Source organism: Miniopterus schreibersii, assembly GCF_964146895.1.
Source record: "Miniopterus schreibersii genome assembly, chromosome: 12".
Lineage (NCBI taxonomy): Eukaryota > Metazoa > Chordata > Mammalia > Chiroptera > Miniopteridae > Miniopterus > Miniopterus schreibersii.
Genome location: NC_138112.1, coordinates 40052388 through 40072457, shown reverse-complemented (window position 1 = coordinate 40072457; position 20070 = coordinate 40052388). Strand labels below are relative to the sequence as shown.

Below are 20070 nucleotides of genomic sequence, written 5' to 3'. Positions count from 1 at the left end.
TTTTTTATTATTGCATCCTAGTGGTTATAAAGTGGTATCTCATTGGGGGGTTAATATGCATTTCCTTGATGGCTAGTGGTGCTGAATTTCTTTTCATGTACTTATTGGCCTTTAATATGCTTTGGAGAAATGTCCGTTAAGAGACTTTGACAGTTTTTAAATGGGTTATTTTTGTTATCATTGAGTGGTAGGAGTTCTTTATGTATTTTGGATATTAGACCTTTATCAAATATATAATTTGCAAATATTTTTTCCCATTCATTGGGTTGTCTTAAGTTTCTTGATAGTGTCCTTTGTAGCACACAAGTTTTAAAATTTGATGAAGTCCAGTTTACTTTTCTTTGGTTGCTTGTGCTTGGTGTTGTGTCTAAGAAAGTATTGCCTCATTCAAGGTCATGACAGGTTATGTCTGTTTTTCTCTAAGAGTTTAGTAGCTTTAGCTCTTACATTGAGGTTTTTAATCCATTTTGAGTTAATTTCTAAATTTAATATGATGTGAATTAGGGGTCCAGCTTCATCCTTTTGCTTGTGAATATCTGGTTGTCCCCATGCCATTTGTTGAAAAAGACTGGCCTTTTTTAAAATTTGTCAATTATAGTTTACATTCAGTATTATTTTATACTAGTTTCAGGTGTACAGCATAGTGGCCAGACAATCATATGCTTGACAAAGTGTCCCCTATGACATTTCTAGTACCCACCTGGCACCATACATAGTTACTACAATATTATTGACTGTAGTTCCTATGCTGCACTTTATGTCCCAAGACTGGATGACTTTTAAGGCTCCTTCTGACTCAAGGCTCTGTGATGCTTTGTAGAACATTGGTTTCTGTTACTGTCTAAACAGGTAGGTAGACCGTCAGGGTTTCTTGTGATGGCCGCCCTTTTCTCAAGAATACACTGTGTCTAAAACAGGATTGCTACCAGTCTTTTATCAGATTCTTCTAGACTTCTCAGTTGCTTTCAAGTCTATCCTCCTCTGACTTTTCTGATATTGGTTTGTTTCTGGCCCTCTTTGACCAGCTCAGTTTTCTTTTCTTCTGCTTTTTACACATAAATGCTCATATCCCTCCAACCTTCTTGTTATGGGAACAGTTCACTCACTTTATTTTAATTAGCTTTGTCCTTTAGATAGCCTAGAGTTTCTTCTCAAGCCCAACTATAGTCTAATAACAATTTCTTCTGAGTGTGCCACCAACCCTGGAATTTAACATGTGAAAAATGTGGACTTAGTCTTCCCTTGATTGTAAGCCCTCCCAGTTTCTTCATTGTCTTCTCTATGTATCTTAAACTCCTGACTTTGGAGTATTCTTACCCCCTCCCCAATAGCTCTGTATTCTGTTCAGTATTAAATGCTGCTGATCGTTACTGACATGGTAGGGGCCCTTGGACCTATTCTTTCCTCTTTATAGCTGTAGCCAGCACCTATAGCTATAGGCCCTTGCATCTCAGAGCTAAATTACTGCCTTCTTGCTGTTTTCCCAGACCCTAATTTCTCTCTGTTAGGCCCTATACTCAGCTGCTAGATTAATCCCCCTCAAACAACTTTCTCATTAAGTCATTTCCCCTATCCTAGATCCACACTATCAAATTTATACACTAAATACACAGGTGAGCATTTACACACCCCACCTCCACCTCCCTCTGCTTATCTGGTTACTTCTCTGAATGGAGCCAGACTAATTGGTACTTAGCCTGACTTATTCTTTGTTTTATCTCACTGTTCTTGTGGCTTCCTCGTGGTGCACATTCTTCTTTCTCTTGGGTGCCTTCTCTGCTTTTCTGAGTCTCATTCCCTGCAATGATGATCCCATTTGACTCCTCTTATTTTTTCTTCTTGCATTTTTCCAGTGCCCTGCCCTTTTTTTGTTGTTTTGGATATGCTCCTTTGTAAAAGCACTGTTCCATGTGGCAGCTAGTGTTGCTCTTTTGTTTATGGCTTTCCACCTTTCCTACCGATAGCACAGAACCCTGCATATAGTAACTGTCCAGTAACTCTTCCTGGCTGACAGATCTGTAAAAGTTTTGAGGGGACATGTGTACTGTTTAGCACCATCATCACTTTTTAATTTTAGAAATGCAAAATAATGCTTTTTGTGCCATCACCTGGTTTTAAAATTTTTTTGTTTTTTATTTTATGCCAGGTCTTAAAGAGTGTTCTCAGTGCAGTAAAATGAAATGCAACATATTACTACAAATATTAAATCTAGTTTATTGTACACTAGCCACTTTATGTATCTAATTCTAGCTGCTTAGCTGTTGGCATTTTTTTGAAGGGGCATTATAGCCTTGAGCCAGCACTAACCAGTTAATATAGTAATATCCTTAATTCCACAGCAGCATAGTCACCAGCACCCAGAAAAGGACTGGCAACCTGGTTTCTTTCTTCTGCTGTGTGAAGCTGTGTTTCTGTTGCTGATCTTTTTCAGAGAAGCATTTTCCCCATGATTTCCTTATCATAAAGTCACTTTCAGGAAAAGAGAAGTGGAGCTTGGCTGAGGAAGGATTCGAGGCAGGTGGCAGCTGCAGGTCTAGCTGTCTTACCTCCCTCCCTACCCACCAGCCTTCTCTCACCTCAGGAGCAGTTCATAGCACCTTATTAACAGCATCAGTGCAAGTTTCCTTTCTTTTATTGTTTTCTTTTTAACCCTTTATCTTCAATCCTGATGCCCATTATCTTCCCCATTCATATGCACACTCACTCTAATGTATTTGTTTTATGTCTTTACACCTCTGTTTTATGTCTTTACACCTCTAAATATTTGCCTGAAAAGACATAGTATAATTGTGGTATGTCTTCAGCTTGCATGATGGTATTTGCTTATTTTTTTTACTCAAATGCTGTGCTTTTTAAGATGCACTCATGTTGCTGTAGATACATCTAAAGTGTGATTTCTAAAAGCTGCATAGAATTTTATATTTGGATCCACTCCATATTGATATTTCATTCTTCCAGTTATAGAAAGCAAAGTTTCTTCAAGCCTTCTGCTACATCATCATCAACAGCAAACATTCTCACACACATCTGTAAAATCTATAATTCATATCAGGATATAGACAGCTTTATTTGAGCATTTCTCTGTAATTTATGCACCAGAGTAGGGTCACTAGATCATAGGGCATAGACATACTTACTGTCACTAAGTGTAGCCAGATCACTTAGTAGAATGGCTGTGTTGGTTTACACTCACCGCACAGTGCGTGAGTTTTTGCCTCCCCACATCTTTGCCAGTACTTCTATCATCCACCATTCTAAAATTGTCCCTTCTGATTAGGCATTAAGGGCTATCTCATTTATATTCTACTATAATATATTTATACTATAATTTATATTTTACTTATTGGTTTTACTTCGATCATCTCTTTATATAATTTTTACACTTTTTTTCAATCATTTAAGCTTTTCTTTCTGAGTTCCCTACTCATATCTTTTAACCATTTTTCTATTGGGTTTCCTGTGATGTTCATATTTAATTGTAGGAATTTCTTGTGTATTTTAGGTATTTTAATTCCTTGTCAATTTTAAATGTTGCAGAAGGTTTTCGTTGTCATCTGTCTTAACTCTGTTCATGGTACTCTTTATTCTACAGAAATCTATAATTTTGTTGAATGTACAGTTTTTCACTGTACAGTTTGTATTTTTAGAGTCTGATTTATGAAGTCTTTCTGCTCTCTAGTATTCTCTGCTCTATAATTCTAGCTCCCTGCAGTTTTTCCACACAAGCCTGTTTACATGGCCTTTTGAAGAAATGTCTTCCCTTTCTTTCTCACCTCTGGCTCTCAGTAGGTTTGCCAGCTGGTGGTAATGTTTGGCTGCTTCTGATGGAGGAAAAATGCAAGAAAATGGATACACCCTCTTTCTGTAAGCCCTGCTCTCACTCACAGGGAGGGACTCCTGTGACCGTGTTTGTACTACATGAATCCTGTCTGCTCAGCTGATTGGAATGGTATGCATACCTACACTAGGCGGTTATTCAAAATCTCCCTCCAGGAATTTGGAATTGAGACCAGTCTCTGCTGGCCTTTTGAAGGACATGCAAATGAGGGGTTTTGGGATAACCATCTTCTTCCATGTTCCCAAAGAAGTTAAAGAAATGGCTTGCAGAGAAAGGAGAATGAAGATATGCACAGAGAAACAGAAAGAAAGAAAAAAAAGCCTTGTAGCCCCATAGAGAGGGAGAAGGATGAGATAGAAGGTGAGAGTAGCTGTCCTGGATCCTGGTGGCCTTCCAGTTTTAGTACTGTTCTCTTCAGAGACCAGATTGCATTTCCTTATCTGTATTAGTTAGGGGTGGCTAACTGCTGTAACAGGCTCCAAAGGGTACTGTGGTCCTAACGCAATGGAAGTTTATTTTTCCCCACATAGGCAGGTCCAGAAGGTTCTAAGTTGGTGGGGTGGCAACAATGGAAGGCTCTGTGCCACACACTTATTTAGGACCCCAGGTTGATGGAGGCTCTGCCATTCTGATCATCACATGACTTGCAAAGTCTTCCTAGGTGCTAGGTCTCCCTAGGTGCAAGGTCTCCCTAGGTGCTAGCATCCAGCTTACAGAAGAGAAATGAACATGGAGTTGAATACGTGGGAAGTTCTGTACGCCAGACCTTGAACTAGCACATATCCCTCACATTCCTTTGACCAGAACTCAGTCACATGGCCACATTTAACTGAAAAAATGTCTAGCTGTGGACCCAAAAGGCAGAGAATAAATGGGTGTGGTGAACAGCTAGAGACTGCCACATATTATCAGTGTGGTGCCTCTATATCCTTATAATCAAGTTTCTGTTTTTTCTTAAACTTGTTTGAGTTCACTTCTGTTATTTGTACCTCAGTGCATTAGGTGTTCTCATAACAGCTATATTTAACATAGAAGAAATAAAGACTGGTTAATTTATTTTCTCAGGAAAATTGGGCCAATTTCCACCTATGATGCATCATCACCAAGCACCCTTAGATGGCCAGACCCCTGCAGCTCGCAGCCAGAGGTCTCACCTTGCGGAGGCCTTTGCAAAGGCCAAAGGAGCAGGTGGAGGTGCTGGAGGAGGAGGAGGTAGTGGAAGAGGCCTGATGGGGCAGATTATTCCAATCTATGGTTTTGGGATTTTTCTATACATACTGTACATTCTATTTAAGGTAAGTGGAATCATCTTGATCATATTATGTCAGTGACAATCTAATATTTATCGTAATAAAAATCATTGTCAGCATAAAACCCTTTACAGTTCATAACCCTTTTTTCAAATCTAGAATCTCTTTAAACCTTGCCTCCTCTTAGTAAGGTACTTAGGATAGGAGTTATCTCAGTTTTACAGATGAGAAAATCTTCACTCGGAGCTTAAATGATTTTCTCCAGAATTCACAACTGAAACTGCAGAACCAGGACTTGAACCTGGATCTGCTAGTTGCTAATCCATTAGCAATAAAGTTCAAAGCCCCCCAATTCTTTTCAGCTGGGCATATCTGCAAGCTGAAAAGGCGCGTCTGTGAGGCCAGAGGATGCCTGTACCGGCCTCACTTTGTCCTTCTTGCCCAGGAGTGTGAGGTGCTGTTTTTGTGTGTTTTTCTTAAATATGTCTTTATTGATTTCAGAGGGAGGGAGAGAGAGAGAGGGAGAAAGAGAAAGAGAAAGAGAAAGATCAATGATGAGAGAGTCATTGATCAGCTGCCTCCTGCACACCCCCTACTGGGGATCGAGCCTGCAACCCGGCCATGTGCCCTGAACGAGAATATGAACTGGGATCTCCTGGATCCTAGGTGGATGCTCAGCTACTGAGCCACGCCTGGCCTGACTGCTGTTTTTTAACATCATCTCCAGTAATTCTTCTGAACTGCCACATCCTGAAACTAAGCCTGATATTTCTTAGCTCTGGGAAGACATGGTTTGGGTCCTTTACAAGTAGACTGCTAATTAAGTTAGCAGTCTACTTGTGACCAGGCCAACTTTGGCAGGCCATGGGCCTAGCTAGGCACTGTGAAGTAGAGGGAGGAGTGTCACTTGGCCTTTCTAACTAGAGTAAGAGGTGAGCTTCTCCCAACCCAGAAATTCTGCAGGCAGCCTGAGTTGAATCTTAGATGAGCATGGCATCTATAGATGATCTATAGAGAGATTGCTTCCCTTGTTCCTCACTAATTTTTTACTTGGAAACCTTCTATTGGCTTTTTATTTGATTTTTATTTTTTGAGATGTTTCTATAATGTTGCACTTCAATTGGATTTCTGATTTAATTTTTGTCTCCCAACCTTCTCTTTTTCTTTTTTCATTTAATATGAGGGGTTCCATGACTTTGAGATTCTGAGCTGCTGTTGACGTGCTGTACCTCCTTCAATTCTCAGCTTTCAAAGGGGAAAACTACTGCAGAGGACCGGAAATGCTCTACCACCACATCTGGAAACACCTACAGGAAAATTAGTAAGTGCCCCTTTCAGAATGGTCACACTTTTGACTGAGTCAGACAGCTGTAATGCAGCCAGAGAGGCAATCTAGATGTGTCCTAAAAGCATTTCTCAAAAGTTGCCCCAAATTCATCTGATGCCATTTTTACCTTAGCTCTGGGAGTTCCCGAAAGTTTCCATATTGATGTTGGCTTTTAAGGGAAACATAGTTACAAAGAGCACAAAACCCGCCAGCTCACTTTTTTATGTGTTAGCAAATTAATATTTCACATTTGGAATGATTTCCTTATCATTTCCAGACTTCAGAATATTGGTAGCAAATGCCTTTATTTCACAGAGGAAAAGTGAAGCAGAGAGATCAGGTCATTGCCAAAGCCAGTTATTAGATTCAGGGACCGAGTTTACATTTCTGGCTCTTGAAACATGATCATCAAATGTTTACTAACCAACAAGAATATTCTGTGCTCTCTGGGGAAATGAAATGTATATGGCATAGCTCTTCCCTCTAAGAATTTATAGTCTAGGATGGATGTCAGGAAAAATAACTTGTGAAAAGTTTACTACCTAGAAAGAAGGGATTTGACAAAAACCTCATGGGAAATCATGTCTAGCTGGGTGTCTGTGCAGGAGGACCTGTCAGCTAGATTGGATAGCGCAAGTGAGATACAGCCTGGCAAAGAGCAGCTGTGGGGAAAAATAAAAAGAAGGCCTGAAGAGTAGGGAGGTTAAGCCATGTTATTGGAGGCCTTAGAGGCCAAGTTGCTTTATCCTGTGGATAACATAACGAAGCCTCATCAGAGGTTTTTAAGACAGACATCAGCCAAATGAAGTGAGGCTGGACCACAGAGGCATCTGCCCTTGGCTATCACTGCTTTTTTGTATTTACTCTAGATTCTCTATGGAAATAGATATTTTAGTCACACACTGCGTCCTTTTTAGAAATCTTAACTATTCAGGGAATTCTTTAAGAAAGCTGCTGTGTTCTTAATTGAGATAATATCTAACAGTGATGGTAAATGCATCAGTAAAATAAATTTTTAAAAGATTTGTGGACTCTTTAAAGACTAGCAAATTCTATATCCTTTCACATAGTGCATTTAAAACAGAAAGAATAAAATGAATTCCTAAGAGCCGCTGTTTTATAATGTAGTTGCAGTTATATCAGCTCCTTATCCTTCAATTTTTGAATCATGCAGAAAATAAAAATAACTTAAGCATTTATGTGGCACAGTCCTCCCGACACTTTATAGATATTAACTGCATGAATAAGAACTTGTTCCAGAAGTACTAAAAGGCCTTTGAAATACTATATTTATAGTAACCCATTAAATACATCTGGGTAGAGAATGGTACTGGGTGTGAAACAGAAAAACTAGGTTATCTACATAATGGACAACAGTTTATTTTACTACTGCCTTAAAATTCACTTCATGTACTGATTGAATGATTTATTTTTTCTGTTCTACTTTTAAGATCTTAATGTTAGTTTCAAAAGATAGATATGTTCTCTATGGACCCTTGTTGAGAAAATTACCTCTGGGAGGCAGGGTTATACCATTTTACTCCACATGATTGGGGAAGACAGTCTTGGCCAGGGAGATCTCAAGAATTCCTCTATTGAAGAAGCATGACATTTAAACTTACCTTCCAGATATCTTTTTAACCTTAGGTGCAGGTAAAATATTGCTTATTTTATTTAGTTTTCTGAAGCACCTTATAGGTTTGGTACTTTACCCTTGAGCATCATTTGAATTAGAATAGCCAAGTATGAAAGCAACCTAAGTGTCCATGGATAGATGAATGGAGCAGGAAGATGTGGGACATATATACAATGGAATATTATTCAACCGTAAAAAAGAATGAAATCTTGCCATTTGAGACAACATGGATGGACCTAGAGGGTGTTATGCTAAGTGAAATAAGTCAGACAGAGCAAGACAGATACTGTATGATTTCATTTACATGTGGAGTCTAAAAAACAAAACAAATGAACAAACAATACAAAACAGAAACTGTTTCATAGACATAGAGAACAAACTGATGATTTCCAGAGGGGGTGGGAGGTGGGGGGAAAAGGCAAAAAAGGTGAAGGCGAGTAAGAGGTACAAAATTCTGGTTATAAAATAAAAAAGTCACAGGGATGTAATGTACAGCATAAGGAATATAGTCAATATAATAACCTTATATGATGACAGGTAATCACTTCGTTAGGTATATTAATGTACACTTGAAACTAATATAATACTGTACATTAACTAAATTTTAATAAAAAAGAAAATGGGGAAAAAGGATATGTTTATCTTCATTTCTTCTTGGGTGACTATAGGGGTATGTTTTTCAGTCCTAGATATTTTCTTAGCTCATCCTGCTGTATTTCTGTGTGTAAGAGAGTAATTTGTTCATCACTCTCTAAACATGTACCCTTTGTATCCTGATTGGATTATCTGGGGAAACTCTTAGTCTCTTCTCTGAGCCTCAGGACCAGCCTGGATTACTGTGGAGTATTGCAGCCAGCTATGTCTCAGAAAAGAGCTTAGGGAGTTGTGTGTGATGGTTCTTAGATCAGTGCTTGTTTTTCAGCCAATTTTGAGCTTGTTCAACTGCAAGAAAAACTGAAGGAGACAGAAGAAGCCATGGAAAAATTAATCAATAGAGTGGGACCTAATGGTGAAAGGTAGGTTTTCAGGACTCAGACTATTTCCCATTTAGAGAATAAATTCAAAATTTTGCTGTCCTTTGATTTCTAGGTTGCTTACTTTCATTTTATGTACTTCTCAACTTATTTGTGATTGTAGGGATGGCCTAGTGGCACATTTTCTCCTAGTTGAGGCTAGTGGCCCAGCACATTTTCTTTTGATGACCTTGCTTCAGACAAAGGTGGCTTGCAGTAAATGGAGTAATATTAAGTAACAGTGAAATTGCTAAGAGAATTAGAGAATCAAAGCTGAGACATCTGGGGTTTGCTCCCAGTATGTGGGACGTTGGGCAATCACTTGATCTGTTCTGGGCCTTAGTTTTCCCATATATAAAAGCAGAACGTTGAACTAACATGTCTAGTTGCCAACTATGCTGTTCTAGGGTCAATTCATAGAATAATTATCTGCTGCTGTTGAACTTCCTGTTCTAGGATCCAGACAGATCATAGTGATGTTAATTTATGTTCATTGCCAAGGAGTACTTACCACTAAATGGCTGGATTGCCTGATATTTCTAAGCAGAGCACAGACTGTGACTTCTGACCAAGAAAAACGGTTGCTGCATCAGCTCCGAGAAATCACCAGGGTCATGAAAAAAGGAAGATTCACTGACAGACCCACTCCCGAGAAAGAGGCTGAGGAGGCCCCTTACATGGAGGACTGGGAAGGTAAACAATGTCTTCTCATTTTTTGATAGCTGTCAGCCCAGAAAAGAGATCTTATAAATTTTTTAAAAATCAGCTTTATTACTGAAGTATAATGTATATACAATAAAATTCACCAATTTTAAGTGTATGGTTGGATGAGTTTTGACAGGTGTGTAGAGTTGTTTAATTACACAATCATGATATGGAACATTTCCATCATCTCAGAACATTCCCTCCTTTGCAGCTAGTTCCCTCCTTCTGCTGGTGGGAACAACTGAACTGCTTTCTGTCTCTGTAGTCTTACCTTTTCTATATAAATGGATCGTACTGCATGTGTTTTTTTATTTCTGGCTTCTTTGATTTAGCATAATGCTTTTGAGTTTCGCGTTCTGAGTATATAAGTACTTTCTTTTTTTCACTGCTGAATCATATTTTGTTGTATAGATATACCATAATTTGTCTCTCCATTTGCTAGTTTAGGAACATTTGGGTTGTTTCCAGCTCTGAGCTGTCATGAATCAAGCTGCAATGAACTTTTGCGTATATGTCTTTGGATATATATTTGTATTCCTTTGGGGTATATACCTATGAATGAGATTTCTGGGTTTTCTGGGGCGTGTATGTTCACCTTTATTAGTCAACTGGCTTTCCAGAGTGGCTCTGCCATTTTGCCTTCCCACCAGTAACCTAGGAGAATTGTAGTTACAACATCGTTGGTAACATTTGGTATTGCTAGTGTTTTAAACTTTAGCCATTCTAGTGAATGGATAGTAGTATCCCAGTTGTTACTTTAATTTGCATTTCCCCAGTGACCAATAATGTTGAACATTTTTTTATGTGCTTGCCATATATTTTCTTCTTCCTTCTTAAAATTATGAGACTTATTTAATATAACAGCTTCTTAACAGTCTTGCCTGCTGATCTTATCATCTGTGTCATTTCTTGATGTGTTTCTAGTACTTATTTTTTTCCCTTGTTATGAGCCCTAATTTCCTGCCCTTTTTGCATGCCTAGTAAGTTTTGATTGGATGATGGGTATTGAAAATTTTACACTGTTGGATGCTGGATTTTGTTCTAGTGCTTTAGATAGTGTTGGAATTCTTTCTGGCACACAGTTAAATTACCAGAAATCAGTTGGTTCCCTTCAAGGCTTGTTGTTAAGATTTGTTAGGGTGGATCCAGAGCAGCTTTTAGTCTGTGGCTAATTCAGTGCCCCTAGTAAGGCTGTATCCTTCTCAGGACTCTACCTAGTTAATGCTCTACAAGGTATTTCTACTCTGGCTGATAGGAATGTGAACTCCCCCCAGCCATATGTGAGCTCCAGGAATTTTTAGGCCTAATGTTCTCAGTAGTTCTTTTCTTGGCCTTGGGAAGTTCTTTCCCATATATGCGCAGGTCAGAACTCAACTAAAAACATGAAGCATTCCCTCTGAAGCTTTCTGGAGCTCTTTCTCTATGAAACTCCTTTCTTCCCAGTATTCTTCCCTATAAATTCTAGCTGCCCTGGCCTCCCTGAACTCTAATCTGTTTTGCCAACTCAGTGAGACCACTGGACTCTGTTTCCCTTTTCTCAGGGATCACACTACACCACCTGTTACACAGTGTTTGAAAGCTGGTGCTTCATATGTTCTGTTTGGTTTTCTGGTTGTTTAGTGGGAGGAGTCCCCATACTTCCATTATTTCCAGAGCAGAGGTAAGAACCTACATATTTAACAGCAAGTGATTCCAGATATAATAAATAGTTAAGGATGAGGAGAGGAACCTTAAAAACTAGAAAAAATAGTTGCAGATATGTATTGGGTCTTTAGCAGCAAAGAACTTTTTGAGAATAAAAGCAATGCAAGATCCATTAATAGTAAAAACCCTCAGAAATAGGAATAGAGGGGAATTTCCTCAACTTGATAAAGAGAAGCTATAAAAACCTACAGCTAACATCTTACTTAATGATGATGAATGCTTTCCCCCTAAGGTGGGGAATAGGCAAGGATGACTTATTCAGCATAGTGCTAAAAGTTCTAAGTGCTGTAAGGCAAGTAAAAGGGAAAAAAGGCACACAGATTAAAAAGGAAGAAAGAAAACTGCCCCTGTATGCAGATTCCATGATTGACTATGTAGAAAACCCTGAGGAATCTACTATAAAGTCCTAGAACTTACAAGATAGTCCAGCAAGGTTAAAGGATACAAGAAAAACATACAAAAATCTGTTGTATTTCTGTATATTGGCAATGAATATGTTGACATAAAAATTAACAATTTGGCATCAAAATTAATTTTGAATCATTAAAAAAAGAGAAAGACTTAGGTGTAAATAAAACATGTACAGGACTTGTCGGCTGAAAACTGTACAACATTGATGAAAGAAATCAGAGAAGGTCTAAATGGGGAAACATACCATGTTCATAGATTGGAAGATTCGAGTTAGTGCAAATGTCCATTCATCCCAAATTGACAAACAGGTCCAACACTTTCCCTATCAAGACCTTGGCAAGCCTTTTTGTAGATACAGACAAGAGTGTTCTAAAATGTATATGGAGGGGCAGAAGAAATGGAGTAAACTATTTTGAAAAGAAAAAATGGGAGGAATTGGTACACCTGATTCCTAGACTTATTATATAGCTTCAGTGGTTAAGACCATGAGGTATTGGTATAGGAATAGACACATAGAACCCAGGGATAGACCCACTCAAATATGCACAACTGATATTTTACAAAGGTGCCAAAGCAGTTTATTGGTGCTGGAGCAATTGGTTATCCATAGCAAAAAGAAAGAAAGAAACCTCAACCTAACTTCTTCATGTTATACAGAAATGAACAGATAATGTGGACATAAATGCAAATTGTGAAGCTGTAATCCTTGTAGAAAAAAAAATCCTTTAAATGATGAAAAGACAAACTACACAGTGAGAGAAAATACTTTGCAAATCGTATGTCCAACAAAGGATCTAGCATGGACAAAGAGTTCTTAGACTTGAATCAGAAACACAATTCATAAAAGGAAAAACAGACAAATTGGGCTTATCAAAATTAAAAGCTTCTGCTTTATGAAAGAAGATACTCTATACAAGAAGGTGGCAAACAATGATCAGTAAGCATTATCAAGGTAAAATAACTAGTGATAATGTGGTTAGAAATGCAATGCCATTGTTAAATACTTAAATCAGAAAAGACTAATATCTTTAAAAGTTAATATCACTTGTAGCTAAAATTTCACAACACCTAAGAAGTAGGTAGAAAATAAAGTGATAAGGGTTTTTCCTTATTTGGGAACAGGGTTATATAATTAACATTTGCAATTTGGAGGAAAAAGGAATTCCAGTGTTCATTTCCTTGACTACTGGTGAGATTGAAATACTTTCTCATATATTTTGTAGCCAGTTGCATATGTCTGAGTATGTATGACTGTAGATTTTTTTTCATAGTATTTTTACCTAGCATTTAGTGCATCTTTCCCATCTGAAGAATTGAGTCTTTCTTCAGCTAAAGGATATTTTCTTTTATAATTTCTTTGGTTGTTGCTTCGACTTAACCTAATCTGCCCTCTCATTCTAGAATTCCAATAATTCTGAGATTGGATATCCTAGGGCAGTCTTCCATGCAGCTTATCTTTTTTTTCTCATAATTTCTATTTCTTTGTCATTTTTATCTTTGTTCTTGGACTTCTAATATACTAATTTGGTTTTTAGCCACATCCATTTCAGTCTGCTGTTTTCCTCCTGTATTAAGTTGAAATGTTTTTTATAATTATGACTTTCTATTTCTAATAGCTCTGATTTCCTTTTTGCTCCCTTTTTTATAGTGAAGGCTAGTTGGTTTTATTGGTACATTATCCTTCTGAATATTACTGGGAATATAGTTTAAAGTTGACAGACATTAACTCATGTTTCCTGCATTGACTGTTTTTAAGGGGCTCTTTACGTAGTTTGCTTAGTTTGGTTCCCCTATTTTGAACTGATTTCCTCCTAGAACCAGCACTTTTTTGTTGCTTGCTCATATTTTTAATGAAGTTCTTGAGTAACCAGTAATGTTGGGTGATACAGGCTACCTCAGCAGTTGTGTGAGTCACTGTTCGATTTTCTTCAGGCCTCCCCCTCTTAAACCAAAGCAGATAGCCATGGAAGTCCAAGGTAAGCTTTGCTCTTGGTGTGGGAGGACAGGAACATGCCACAAAATTGACTTCTCTTAAGGACTCATGGTTAGGAGTTGAGTAGCAAGTAAGTTTCCCCAGCCCCTGCCGGTGACCAAGGAGGTGCTGAGGGCCTGGGGTGGCTGAGCTCCATTGTACCCAGCATTCCATCCAGTCAGTTAGGCCTGGACGGTAGATCCTGTCGGGGATGATGAGGGTGTGATAAGATGGACAGGTTCACCGACAGGATCTATGTCACTGGTAGAACTAACACTTTATACCATTCTTTTGGAAAGCAGTTTGGCAGAATGTAAAAGGTGGCTTTTAAAATGTCCATTCCCTTTGGTCTAGTTTTCATATGTCTAGAAGTGTATCTTAAAGAAATAGGGAAGTAGACATGGATTTATATTCAGAGATCTTAACTGCTATGGTACTTATAACAAGGGAAAATTGGAAAGAATCTAAATGTCTCACGGAAGACAGTTATGCAGCTGTGTGACGGAATATTTTGCAGCCAACTTTAAAGTGCCTGATGACGTGGAGAAATGCTTATGATGTAATGTTGAAAAAAAATCAGGGTATAGTATTTTACATACAGTATGATCCTTTGTTAAAAAAAATCCTTATATATGATAAAAAGCCAGAAATAATACAAGTTGTTGTCGGGGGGGGGATTCTAGATCATTTGTTTTCTTTCCAAAACTTGTATTTTTCAAATTTTCCACAGTGAGTCTGTGTGACTTTTATAATCAGAAAAAAACCACCAGTAAATGTAGTAAAAAAAAAAATCTTTCCATACTCTACACTGCATCAAAAAGAACACCCCTTTTCAGAATTTGTAGGCAAAAAGTGGTTTGCGTCTGGGTTGGTCTGGTTTGCCAATTATAATGTGCACATGAGTTTTGGATCCTCCAGCTTTTTCCACACTGTGGGGCGAGCTCACTGCCGTTGCCAGCATGGGCATGAGTTTCAGCATGGCCCATCTGCTGCTCAGGCTCAGCTTGCTGACACAGATTTATTTCATTTCATTCTTTAATTTGGCAGCATTTTCTCTTTTCTCATTATGTAGCTGGGATTCAGTACCAGTATTAGTCATTTTGTTTACCAGTTTGCTGTTTCTTTTGTGAAGATGAAGCCAGCAATGGAAATCCTGTCTTCTGAAACACAGCACTGTCCTTGGGATCTTGGGCCTGTCTCGCTAAAGCACCGTTTCTGACACTTGCAAGCCATTTCAGTTGTTTTGATTAGTAGAAGGCTTCATGGTGTATTTTTCAAAGAGTTTAGAGTTCCTTCCCTCCCACCCCTCTCTCCACCCCCTGGGAAGATTTGGAAATGGTTCCAAATAGAAATGATAAACATTAGCCTTGAGCTGTGCTCTGTCCATCTGGTGTTTGGTGCCTTTTTTTTTTTTTTTTTTCACTGAAGGCTCCTGTTGTTTGTTTAGTCTTCATCATACTGCAGAAGCTGGAGGTGTGAGACTCACACTCTGCCCCCAGCACCCTGCGCTTAAGAAGGGATTTTCCTCTGAAGAGGTTTGTATTTCAAAGAACACTGGGATAGTCCACCAGACACTACAAATTTACTCAAGTGAAACTTTAGAGCTGTTAGTCATCTGAGAGATTTCTGGAATGGATTTGTCAGGATGGGGTGGCTGCTGCCTGAGAAGCCTCTTTGAGCCTGACACTTCATTCTGAAGACATTCTTTATAAGACTTTGTGCTACTTTTCTCTCTAGGTTACCCTGAAGAGACTTATCCAATTTATGACCTTTCAGATTGCATCAAGCGTAGGCAAGAAACAATCCTGGTGGATTACCCGGACCCAAAACAGCCCTCTGCTGAGGAAATAGCTGAAGGGATGGGACTGCTAGAAGAAGAGTCGGACTATTTGGGTTGGGAAATGCCCACTCACCGCAGAGCCCAGGAAGAGAATTCTGTTACTTCAGGTGACCCAAAGCCAGAAACATGTTCCTGCTGCCTTCACGAAGAAGAGGATCCCGCTGTCTTGGCAGAGAATGCTGGATTCACTGCAGACAGTAACAGCGAGCAGGAGGAGACCACCAAAGCAGCGTGGCCCCAGGACTTCAGAGATGAGGGGCTGGGCATCAGCGCTGTCGGAGCATGTACGGGGGGCTCATTGAGGAAGCGGAGCCCCCAGGATTTAGAGTGAACACAGCCAGTTTGGTGACATATCCATTACTCTAGTCCCAAGGTGACCTTTTCTTCTCTCTCAGACTTCATCCTTGGCCCTGTGCCCTCTACTTCATTCTCTGTGTTTAAATATCATACCCCATCAGGTCGCTACCATGGATATCATGTATCCTCCCTGGTGCTCACACACCTGTCACCTTGTACAACATCATAGAGATTAGTAGGAACACAAGATGGCCTCGCTCTTTCTCTTCCTGCCTTTCCTCTATCAGAGAATTAATCCACTGAGTAACTGTTTGCTCTATCGTGATTACAGATGGGACCACTCAAGGACAGAGGTCCGACTCTGCGTGCTAGGAATAACAGATGGTTTACCTGTGAACGAAGAGCAGCTTACAAATGATGAGGACTTAAGGTTGCAAGAGTGAAGATTTCAGAGTCCAAGATGCCTTATTCTCTGGGCCTTGAGCAGGTTAGTAGTCCCCTGGGTTCAAAAAAAGAACATTTTGTTTTTGAGGATGGTGGGGCCAGAGCAGGACAGGACTTTGCTGTCTGAGCTGAAGCTCCTTCCTCACAACCAGGGCCAGAAGACTCACACGGACCTGAAAATGGGCTCAGCAGACTGTTGGGGGTTGTTTTGCTCTGATACTGCCTGGATCTCTAGCTTCCTTTATCCCTGTTCTGCTTAACAGAACTTCCAAACCCACAACACCTTTGTACTTCTGGTCTTCAATGGCCAGAGGAAGCTTTAGGTAGAGACTTTAGTCCTGGCCCTGCAGAGCCAAGGTTTGAGGCTGCAGGAAAGCCAAGGGCAGTGGTCCTGCCATAAGATGCTCAGACGGCCAGGGAGCCAGTGATGGGCACGAACCTATTCATTTAAGGACAGCCCTTGCCTTGAAACTGTTTCTGAATGCTGTGCCCTCTGGGAAATTTGTTTTCACAACCACATGAATTGAATCTGAAATGAGGACCGAACTTGTCGACAAAGTGCCAGCCCAAGCAGGAAAGTTGCAGTGTGTCTGGTGCAGAGAACCAGTGTAGCAGTGCCCAGGGGAAGAGATGTTTACTTGTCTGTAATCAGATATCTGGGTCCTCTGAGAGACCTGGGGAACATAGGAAGTAGGTTAGGCCTGGGAAAACTTTGACAAAACTACAGGCCTAATCTCTAAACTGCCATCTGTCTTCTTGAGACAGGATGGCACCCAGGTATTCTGTCTAGTAAGGATGAGTGAATTCAGTTTACGTATAATACCTGAGAGTTTAAAGAGTACACATTCCTGAGGACATTCTCAGTCACAAAATGTGGAAGACTTGAAAATGAAGAACTCATGTAAAGGTAGAGGAACATACTTTAAATCACACATATACGCATACAGACTGCTCTCAGGTCTGGGATCATGTTAATATAATGTCACCTACTACAAGACATTTCTTGTTAGTTAATGAACTAGAGAGAAGTCACTGAAGATTGAGCCTCTACAAAGCATATTGCATCTGTCTTTGTGTGGAACATTTGGTTCACTTGTAACAAATGCAGTTTAAAATGTACTGAAAACAATCTAGATGTGATGTAATGCTAAAGGTAAAAAAATAATGTAGGTGCTCTTTACTGTCTCGATAAACTGTTTTCCTTGTTATTTCCCTTCATTTATATGAGGGGTTGATTTATGAGGAGTCCTGGGTCCCTGTTTCAAATTTCTTTTCTGCCTTAGGATATGATTCCCCTATTAGAGATGCATGTTTCCTTCTAGCTTGTTCATTCATTTATTCATTTGGCAGACACTGCTCAGAGCTAGGCAGTGGGAACAGAAGGCTCAATTCCTACCTTTTAAAAACTCAGTTTAATGTGGGAGTCTCATCCAATTTATTTTAATGAACTATAAATTATAAAAGGGCTCAAGCTCGTGAATTCTGCAGGCAGAGAAACAGCCGTCATAATTCCACCCTTGCCTGTTCTAACTGTAGAATCTTGTCAGCTCCTTAAGCCTTCTGTCTGGGCTTTCTTGTCTCTAAAGCAGGGGTAAAAGTCCAGGTCTCCCACAGTGGTTATGAGGATTAAATGGCCTCATCAGTGCCTGCCTCCTACATGATAACCACTCATAAGTGGTAGCTGTGATTTTATGCTGTAATTCAGATATGGACCCAGATCTATAGGAAAACAAAGAAAGGTCATGTTTGCCAAAGTACTTCCAAGCAACTTCACAGAAGGGTGGGTGCTGGGGCATGCTAAGCACTCTCCAGGTGGGCATGAAGAGAAGGCATTCGTGCAAAAAGAGTGGAGTGCGAAAGGAAGTGGACATTTAGGTATTTTGATGAGGCTGCTCTGTAAGGCGTTATGTAACCAAGTTTTTATTTTGAATGTTAATCTTTGGGGGAACTGGCTTATGGAAATAGTACTAAGAAATATGGAAATAATGCCAGAAGTACTAAGGCCTCATGATGGTTCTTGCTGCCCTACCTCTTGGTTGGTTTATATAGCAGGAATACATTTATAGTTCAGAAATATGTACTTTTCAATAATTTCAGATTAGGCAGTCTTTTCTTTTTTTTTTTTTCATTTTATAGAATTATTTTATCCTTAGATGGCAGTTACATGTGAATATACAACCCAGGATGACCAAACCCAGGGGACTGGTTTTCACTAGCCTGCCTGACGTCTCTCTCCTCATTCTCAGAACTGGTACAGGCTGTGAACTTTTCGCTCACCTTGCAGCGGCCTTCGGGCACTGTGGCTGAGCACAGTTGTACCTCGGGCGGCAAACAGCTGGCCTAGGCAACAACTGCATCCCCTGGCACCATGTTTGGTAAATCAGGTGGGTGACCCGGCCTGGGAGTGCTCTTTCGTGGTCATCACAGAAGGTGTAGGAAACCACCCCGTGAGCTCCAGAAGTCAGGCCCAGGGACCTGTGTAGATGGGTGAAGGCACATTTGGTCTCTAGAAAAGATGGCCTGGGAGAACCACACACTCTGCACCTTCTGTGGCGTGTGTGTTCCAACAATGTATGGTCCTAACTGGGGCACTTGGGAAAGGGAGCTTTAATAAAAATTACACCAGGATAATAGATATAAACCAGGACTGTCCTAGCCATTTGGTCACCCTGCCCATGGTATTTAAAAGATTTTTCCTGGTCCTGACCACTAAACAACAAAAACCTCCTTCCTTTCTCACAGAACCCCACATGTGCTGTTTCCTACAGAGGCGGAGACAGGCCGTAGTTCAGGCAAGAAATGCTCTTGGCTACATAAAAACTCCAAATGGGGGGTAATAAACCAGTCCTCCTTATTGCCACATTCTTAAATTCCCCCTCAACCCAGACTATAGTCCAAAGAAAAATCTAATACTTCAGCTGGTCAGCAATACTGAGAAAAATAGAAAGTATCCATGACATTACCTTGACCATTTTATACATATCTTTCTAAAACACACCTAACCTCATTTTTTTTCTTCCCCATTTTTCATATAAATAGGACAAACTTCTCTTTTTTCTTAGCTTATTCTCTCTCTGAGCACCAGTTTCCTCATTTGTGAATTTAGAGTAATACCCACCTTACAAGGCTGCCTGTCCCAGGTGTAGCAGGTGCTTCTGACACCCTCCGCGGTGGTGGGTGACTTTAGTTTTGACTTCCTCCCTCAGGATCAGACGTTACCTTTCATGTCAGCTTCCAGCCACTTCAGCCTCCCTTGCTCTTGGCATCATACCTGCCACAGGCTGAAAGGAAGGTTCCCGAATGTGTCCAAGTCCTGCTTTCACAAGTTAGGCTCTGGTAGGGCCAGGCCCACAGGGGCTACTTAGGAACCAATGGCCCCTTCTTCCGGTTGGCACAGCGGACTCCGCAGAGGACTGTTGTGGTTCCCGTACCTTCTGGCCTTGCACTTCCCAGCCTTAAACTTGAAGCACACAGGCCAGAGGGAGGACAGCTCAGACCCACCTGTCACTGTTGCCACCATCCTCCTCGCTCCTGAGGCTCTTTGGACAGAAGGAATCAATGGTGGAGAAAAAAGTTTTAGGTAAAAACATGGTTTTTTTCTCCTTTTATAGGGAAAAAAAAAGTACACAGTAG

The 20070-nt window shown here is 40.0% G+C and overlaps 1 protein-coding gene across 5 annotated transcripts in view; it reads left to right on the top strand.

Moving 5' to 3' along the window:
* The window catches only part of RIC3 (RIC3 acetylcholine receptor chaperone), a 30189-nt gene extending 12513 nt beyond the window's left edge, over nucleotides 1-17676 (top strand). Inside the window, exons 2-7 of one of the 5 annotated variants that reach the window (XM_081153151.1) lie at nucleotides 4904-5133; nucleotides 6334-6409; nucleotides 8974-9067; nucleotides 9612-9757; nucleotides 15633-16069; nucleotides 16325-17676. In XM_081153151.1, the coding sequence (XP_081009277.1) occupies nucleotides 4904-5133; nucleotides 6334-6409; nucleotides 8974-9067; nucleotides 9612-9757; nucleotides 15633-16027 (941 nt within the window). In that variant the 3' untranslated portion in view covers nucleotides 16028-16069; nucleotides 16325-17676. Of the gene's footprint in view, nucleotides 1-4903; nucleotides 5134-6333; nucleotides 6410-8973; nucleotides 9068-9608; nucleotides 9758-15593; nucleotides 16070-16324 lie in introns of all 5 variants that reach the window. The other 4 variants (XM_081153149.1, XM_081153150.1, XM_081153148.1 and 1 more) reach the window with 4 other exon arrangements.
* The last annotated feature ends 2394 nt before the right edge of the window (nucleotides 17677-20070 follow it).